At 43.0% G+C, this 7,815-nt stretch overlaps 1 protein-coding gene across 1 annotated transcript; it reads right to left on the bottom strand.

Annotated features, from left to right (window-relative positions):
• Positions 1-125: 125 nt before the first annotated feature.
• On the bottom strand, positions 126-7,714 carry afg2b (AAA ATPase AFG2B). Its single transcript, XM_088992383.1, is given in 10 exon segments — positions 126-1,447; positions 1,530-1,655; positions 2,199-2,333; positions 3,551-3,778; positions 3,850-4,059; positions 5,267-5,425; positions 5,796-5,981; positions 6,064-6,381; positions 6,383-6,601; positions 6,743-7,714. Coding segments are annotated over 10 exon segments (2,322 nt in total). The 5' UTR covers positions 7,340-7,714; the 3' UTR covers positions 126-1,303.
• Between the last annotated feature and the right edge of the window lie 101 nt (positions 7,715-7,815).

The raw sequence follows: 7,815 nt of genomic DNA, 5'->3' as shown, positions 1-7,815 counted from the left end.
AATGTCTGTTGTTTATAATCGTGATTGAACAATACAAACACGCCTGCTCACAATAGAACGCTAAAGGAGTCGGTCACAATACGACACGACACAACAAAGTGACGGATGAGGAAGTGGAGGGGAGTCCGGTGGTACATTCAGGTGCGCTCAGTTTGCCGCTCTACTTGGTCCCTGACCCGTTTTCTCTTGTAAACCTTCCTGTAAAAGAGTGAACGGAATAATGGCGAAAAGGTTAGGTAAGATGTTTTTGTTTTTTACCTGTTTTGTCAGAGAGTAATCAAGTACACGATGAACGTTATTTTTACATGCTTTTTGTGATTCAGACCAAGAGGCACTCATCCTAAAACATACTTCTACTGTGATACTGAACTGTTTCTGGCGCAGAGGTAATATCAGCTGCCCTTAGCAGTGAGTGCGGTGAGGTTCATGGCTGGTGAGGCACTGACGTCATCAGTCAGATTTACAAACATAAACTCCACAGAGTAGCTTATTCACCATTTGATTGGCAACAGTGAACGTGTTTTGTTTAAAATGTCACATCAGCATACTTTATATACTGTATACAAACTGTAGCATAGAAAAAAAAGAATTCAGAAAAACGTTATCGTGTTACCTTTACTTATAAATGAAGTCCAAGTCTCTCTGTCTCAATGGAGATCACTGCCAGTGAAGAAAGTCGTCCTTGATCAGTCCTGTTCCGACTATATGTTTTCGGTCTTTTGTGCTGAGAATGACCGCTCCACTGATGCTGTAGTAGCTGGAACAGTGTGCATGAGCTGGAGCAACTTTGTCGCTTCAGGAATAGTTTCAATGAGATCCTTCTTGGCCAAAAAGCTGAAACGCTGTCCGGGAGATTTACATTCATCCCTCACCGTTTGTGAGCTATACAGTCCGGTGTTGGTCTTCCTTTAATTATTATCTCCTGCTTCGATTGAAAGTCCAGTTTAGAAAATTCTTTCAATTTAGATATGTAATCCTCCATTCTGAAAACAAGGCCGAGCAACGCGAAAAAAATGACTGGATGGTTGCACTTAACTTGCTAACTATTGACTGTAGCTTGATGTCACTAATTCTATTATTCTGCAGCCGAGGAGTCGCAAGAAGAATCTCGAAACACCAGCGCCCCCTGTCATGAGGCAGGAGAACTGCCTCATGACAACCGTGAACGTAACATCAATACATTCAATAGTGCACAGCGCCCCCGTGCACACCAAAGGGATAATGCAGTTTGAGAGGATGCAATAATAAGATAACAAAGCTCATTGTAGTTGTTTTATTAAAAAAAAGATTTGTTGGTGAAATTTTATATTTTCTTATATGATGCTATTTGGTATGTTTGGATTTGCTGGGCCGTGAGAGATGGCCTGGTTTTCTTGAGAGACTGCAGGAAATGCACATGTTTGATGCTTGACGCCTCCATGTTTTCTTCTAACGCCAGCAGAGCAGCCTGAATCACAAAAACACGTTTTCACATACTTAATTCAGACTTTTCTACCCTGATCTGAGACTTGAGAAATGCTCTCCATTACCTCTTTACAAAGATTTTCCAGGTCGGCCCCAGAGTAAAGATCGGTCCCAGCAGCCAGCTCCTCCAAACACACATCGGGAGCCACAGGCATGGACTTTGTGCATACCTTCAGGATGGCGAGACGAGCCTAAAAACGGGACAAGTCACATTTATCAACCCGCAATTTTGAAATTCCGCAAAGACATCAAAAAAATAATTATTATTAAAAATAAATCCAATCTAGATGTCGCTTCTTTCATTTTTAATCCTCCCTCAAAATGTTTAGGGAAATGAATTAAGCTTATTCTGAAAAAAATCCCCAAAATGCTGTTGATTGAAGGTTTATAATTACTGTAACTAACATCTATCCCAATTTCCGTTAGCCTGACTGTGGCGTTTCACGTTATGCGTTATCTTTAAACGAGGGAACTTTCGCTGAACTAGACTAAATTGTTTGGTTTAATGTTTGGTTGTTTCATTAAACAATGTTTATTTGTCTTGGATTTTGATCTTAAACGAGAACGGCTTATTTTGAGAACTGTGTGATCTGTGGGACGAATAAAGGTTTTCTGATTCTGATTATGAATTTGATGAAAGCCCAGTGGTGTTCTTAGTTTTTCTCCCTGAAATTATTGATTTCATTGAGGTAATTTATAGCACGTGTTTTATTGAGTGGAGACAACCAACTAACCTGCCGGTCCGGTGGTGGCACATAAAGAATGTGGTCCAGTCTACCGGGCCTCAGAAGAGCACTGTCCAAACAGTCAGGGCGGTTTGTGGCTGCAACGACCATCACGTCTTTGTTGCACACTTCCTGGTTGCTCATCTGTCAAAGAGCACAAATATGTATGAGCAGCAATTTGTGGCTGTTCATCCATGGAAATAAAAAAAAAAAATCACTGAATACACAGTTGGGGGAAACCTGAACAGATAGGATAACATTGTTGTTGAGAATTAAACAGTAAAGCAAAAGTCACACACACCTTGGAATACAGTGATACCTCAACGTTCGAACTGAATTGGTTCCCAGAAAGTGTGTAAGGTGAAAAGTTCGTCTTCCAAACATTTATTTCCCATAAGAAACCATTAAAAATTAGAATAATCAATTCCCAGGTCTCCATAAAACATAATTTTCTTCTAAATAAGCCTTAAAACTACACAAAATATACTTTATTTTATGTATAATAAATGTGCTATTGTATTGTAATTAAAGAAATAAACTGTACTATATAATAAAGTCGTTTTATTTACCTTTGTGATGGTCGGTGATGTGGTTGCCTCTTGGTCGTCTGTCTTTTTTTAGCCATATTATAAGCGCCTTGCACGCTGGGTCCGAGAGGACATTAATTTAATCTTTCATCTGTGTATGTCATGCATATGAGCATATCTGACACTAAAGCTGACTTTGACTTGATGATATCCGAGTGAAGTTGCCTTGCTTTCTCGGCGATAATATCCTCACTCACACGGTCCCCTGTTAGCTGCTTTTCGTTAATCCAAATCAACAGAAGTTTTTCAACCTCTTCTATTGCCTGAGACCGTTGCTTAGACAACACAGAAACACCACATGTAGCAATGGTTGACTTAGCATAATGGTACTGGGACGCTAAGTCACACAAACGCACACCTCGTTCGTTTTTCGATGTTCTCCTTCTTCTGCTCAATCGTAATTTTCTTTTCTGTCCTCTTCGGCTTAACACTAGGCTGTGGCTCGATAACAAACCATGTCTGCACTCAACGAAAGGGAGTGACAAAAACTAGTCCGCCAGCCACCGTGTCGCTGTTCGACCGTGTGGTCTGGTGTTTATCCGCCAAACACTAGACCACCGGCCACCGAGGGACTCCGTGTGGTTTGGTTCGTCCGCCGAAAAGTAGTTCGTCAGCCAAGACTATATGCTCGCGAATTTAATGCTTGTGAGGCAAAAAGTTGGTGAGCTCAAGCATTCCTAAGCTGAGGTACCAATGTATTTGTGTGTTAATGGAGTATTTCTGCATTCATGGGTGCCTTTAAGAGGCATGGCCTCATGTTTGGCACAGTCTAACCTGTTGTGTAGTCTGGTTTTCCTCTGCTCCCTCGACCTGGAGGATCTTCTGCGTCCCATTCCTTTCCAGTGTCTTCAGGCCGACGCCGTCCATCTCATTGAGAAGCACGGACAAGAGTCGGGTCTGAACGCTGCTTGGTGTCCGACCGTTGCAACGCGAACCGATCACAGAGTCAATCTCATCCAGGAAAAGGATGCAAGGAGCGCAAGCCCGCGCTTGACGAAACAGCTGGGCAAAAAGAGGCAAGTTTGCAGACGAAACCCCCAAAAAAGAGGACACGAAGAGATGAGACAAAGCACCTGTGACAAAGCCTTCTCCGAGTCTCCCACAAAGGGCGAATAGAGGTCAGCGCCACTGACAGACAGGAAAGTGCAATTTGAGGCCGCGGACGCAGCTCGGACCAGTGTCGTCTTGGCACAACCTGGGGGCCCGTAGAGAAGGATGCCACGTGGGCGACACAGACCTAGGCGGGAGAAGGCTTCAGGGTACATCAGTGGCCACTCGATACTCTTCAAACAAAAACACACAGGCACGCACAAACACATAGGAACAAAATGAATGGAAGGAAAAAAAATACATTAAAGGAGCTAATACAGTGAACCTCTAGCCTTCATTATTAACCTTTGACCATTATTGTGCTCCGACCAAAGCAAGAAGCAGATGTTCTGGCATCTTGATGCCAAGGAACTATGTTGAAGTACAGGGGAGGATCTTCTTTTACACAAAAGTAGTGGTTTTCCAGCATTCTGTAGCACGTAGAAGGAGCCAATTTAAAGTTCATTGTTTTGCTACATTTAGACCTCGAGTAGGAACTTTTCCCCATACTCAAACATTTTAAGACAATTTGCTGACAACAGAACGTGGGCGTGAATGATCATCCGTTTGCCTCGAAATTTTCTCATAACATGTTACAACGCCATCTCGTGCCTCAAAGCCAGTAGGCAGTTCTCAAATACTTCCAACCCAAAGGCAATGGACTTGTCCATCTTCTTAATTGTGCATTGCAAACTATTCAGAAACTCTTCTGATCAAAACTAACACAGGTTTCAACAATGCTTATGGTTCGTCTGTGTAAGCTCTCAGTCGTACAGGAGTGGTCCATCGATGAGAAGGTTTCTTCAGCCGTCATCTGTACAAAAGTGAAGGTTTCGGACGTTTCGCCTCCTATCCAAGAGGCTTCGTCAGCGAACTAAAGTCTGACTGGTCGTATCGGCCCCATTTATATATCCCTAATGTCCAGACATGGTGGCGCCGGACACAGCTATGATAGGTCCCTACTCTCAGGTTGGGAGGGGCGGGGGACCCCTCCCTGTGGCCCCACTGATTGTTCCTACATTCCTGACTAACGATTGGCCTATTGCCTAATGCTTATGGTTGTAGCAGCACATTTGTCAATGTCAGCCAAGGCAGAAGCAATAGAGATTAAATGAAGAGTGACACAAGTGACGCTTTTCATCACCAAACGAGAATACTGATCAAAATGGTCACATATGATAACTGTGGATTAATTCTATTACCATTCACATTGAAAGAGTTGCAATTCTTGACTTGTTACCTTATACTCCTCAAGAAAGATTTTAAGACGTATTTGAGCAGTGCCAGTTATTTAAAGGTGAACTTTTCAAAGCGGTTCCTGTACTGCAATGCCTGGCAATTGTGTAAACAATTGTATCATCTAATATGAGCATCACATAGTATCACAATTTATGATTTCACCTGTCTCAATTTCAGTTTGATGTCATCTAGACCACCGATCTGCTCCCAGGCCAAGGGAGCAAGCTCCATACGGCCCAGGCTAATCCGTAGGCAGGACGGCCGCACCAACTTGAGAGCCAGAAGAAAATGTTTCAGTGCCACGGTCTGATCCCCTGAACCCTGTGTGAAAAGATGACAAGGCAGCTCAAGATTTAACTTTACTTTGGTCACATAAAAGAAGCTTTAGTGAATAAACGAACAATTAACCTTTTTTGTCATGATAAAAGTACTTTAAAAATATCAGTGGGAAATCAAATATAAGCTCAATGGTGAATATACATTTACACAATGGCGCTGACTCTTGCCAAAATAGGGAGAAAAAAAATGACAGCCTGGTTCAAAGCAGTGTATAATTGTGTATGGATGCCAAATGATAGCAGCAAAACACTAAAACGGAGAGGATCAAAAACTATCAACGCTGTATATCGAGCATGAACACAATAATGCTATACTAGCTATAATCCTTTTTTTTACATATCGTTGGATTCACCTTTGCATTTTCCCGCATAGCGTGCATGGCGGCCTCCCTGCAGAGTGCGCCAAGGTCTGACCCGACATAACCTGTGGTTCTCTGCGCCAGCGCCGTAAAATCTACAGTAGAACACACAGGCATATTTTGACATAGAACGGACAAGATAGCTGCCCTCTGGCGCAAGGTAGGAGGCCCAATGATAACCTGCAGAAAGCAAATAAGTGTTGGGATGTTAGTGACAATGCCCACATTACCTTTCTTTTTAAATATTTTTATTTATTTTTACTTCTCTGTCAAATCTTCCAGGCCTGCGCAGGGCAGGATCTAAGCTGTCCGGCCGGTTGGTAGCACCGATGACGAGGAAGCGATTTGATCGTTCCACTCCGTCCATCAGTGTGAGGAGCTGAGCCACCAGCCGATTTTCAGGTGCAGATGAGCCACTTCGTCTTGGGAAAAGAGAATCCAACTCATCCAAAAAGAGGACACATGGACCCTCCTCTGCTGCGGCGCAAGCCTGTGTGAACACACCTCGCAACATCTCTTCACTCTCGCCTGGGCGGGAACGAACAACCTGGAACATCAATAACCATTGGTAGATAGTAGGTAGATACTGTAGAAATTGTTTGATAGAAGTTTACCTCAGGTCCTCTGACCACCACAAGGCTGGCTCCTACTTCTCCAACCACTTTACGAACAAGCTGTGTCTTTCCGACACCTGGAGGGCCCACAAGCAGCACCCCTTTTGGACATGACAACCCAAGAGAACAAAGGGCACCTGGATAGAGAAGAGGCAGCTGCAGCATCTCTCTTAGCGATGCGCTCACCTAGAGGCATTGCAGGACAAAAGAGATTTTAGTTTGTGTTGAAATTATTAATTGCACAACTTTGTTTCGACTTTAGATGCTTTGAAATAATTTGTCTTGGCTATGAAGAAACATTGCTCATTTAAATGTATGCACGCTGACCTCCTCCAGACCACCTAAAGGCACAGTGACTTTCCCTTGCAGATGGCTCTTGAAGTGCCTGACAGTTTGGATATCAGCAACCTCCACATTAGTTTTGGAAGTGACAAGTCCAGCTGTGTTACAATCTGGATAGATGTTTTTAATGACAACATATTTAATGTCCATATCAAAGTCTTCCATGCTTATGACATGCTCGATATGCACTAAGGCACCTTTCAGCATGTCTTTAACAAGTTCATGAACAAAACGAGGTGGAGTGTTTCTCTTGAATTCGACACTTTGAATGACCACGCTTATTTTTATTCCTTTCAGTTTAGGACACAGGACGAGAGTCACTTGCTCAGGATCCAATGTCAGGCGTGAAGGGGGATGCCTGAGGAGATATGGGGAGCAGCACTTCATGTCCACCTGCAGGAAGCCTTCAGCCAGGTCAGGCCTGGGCCATGCGATGCACAGGCAGCTACCCCCAGGAAAAGACACCAGTACCGGTGAGCCCACACTCAAGCCCAGCGCTGTCATCAAACCTGGACCCAGCCTGCATCTCTGCGAGCCTTGATCTGATGGGTCAACTGACAAAAGCTTTAGAGACGTCATCATCAAATTGATATTACTTTCAGTCCTGTTTACCGTCCAGTGATAAAATCCATGACGCTCGTACAGTACTTATGGAAGTCCGGTGTTCGCTATGCTATTAGCTCGCCGCAAAACAAAGTCACCAGCGACCAAGTGAATTTAAAACAAATACTCCGCTTCGTGCAAAAAAACACATACACGTTTCCGTGTGGGATTTATGCCCCTGTACACGCGGCGAGGATGTGAAGAAGTAATGTTTACAATATCCATGTGGCATGAAAATTAGTAAAGTACGATGTATCCCTCTCATTGACTTCCGTTTGTGAACACGAAAATAAAACCATTACCCAAACCATGACGGATGTAGGACACTGATTCGCTGTGGGGATATCTAAGGTATGCAAATACACAAACAACAATATATTTTTATATACAATATATATATATATATATATATATATATATATATATATATATATATATATATATATATATATATA

Source organism: Hippocampus bargibanti, linkage group LG03, assembly GCF_051943395.1.
Source record: "Hippocampus bargibanti isolate YZ-2025 linkage group LG03, ASM5194339v1, whole genome shotgun sequence".
Lineage (NCBI taxonomy): Eukaryota > Metazoa > Chordata > Actinopteri > Syngnathiformes > Syngnathidae > Hippocampus > Hippocampus bargibanti.
Note: the sequence above shows the minus strand (reverse complement) of the source record. Positions and strands in the feature narration are given on the sequence as shown.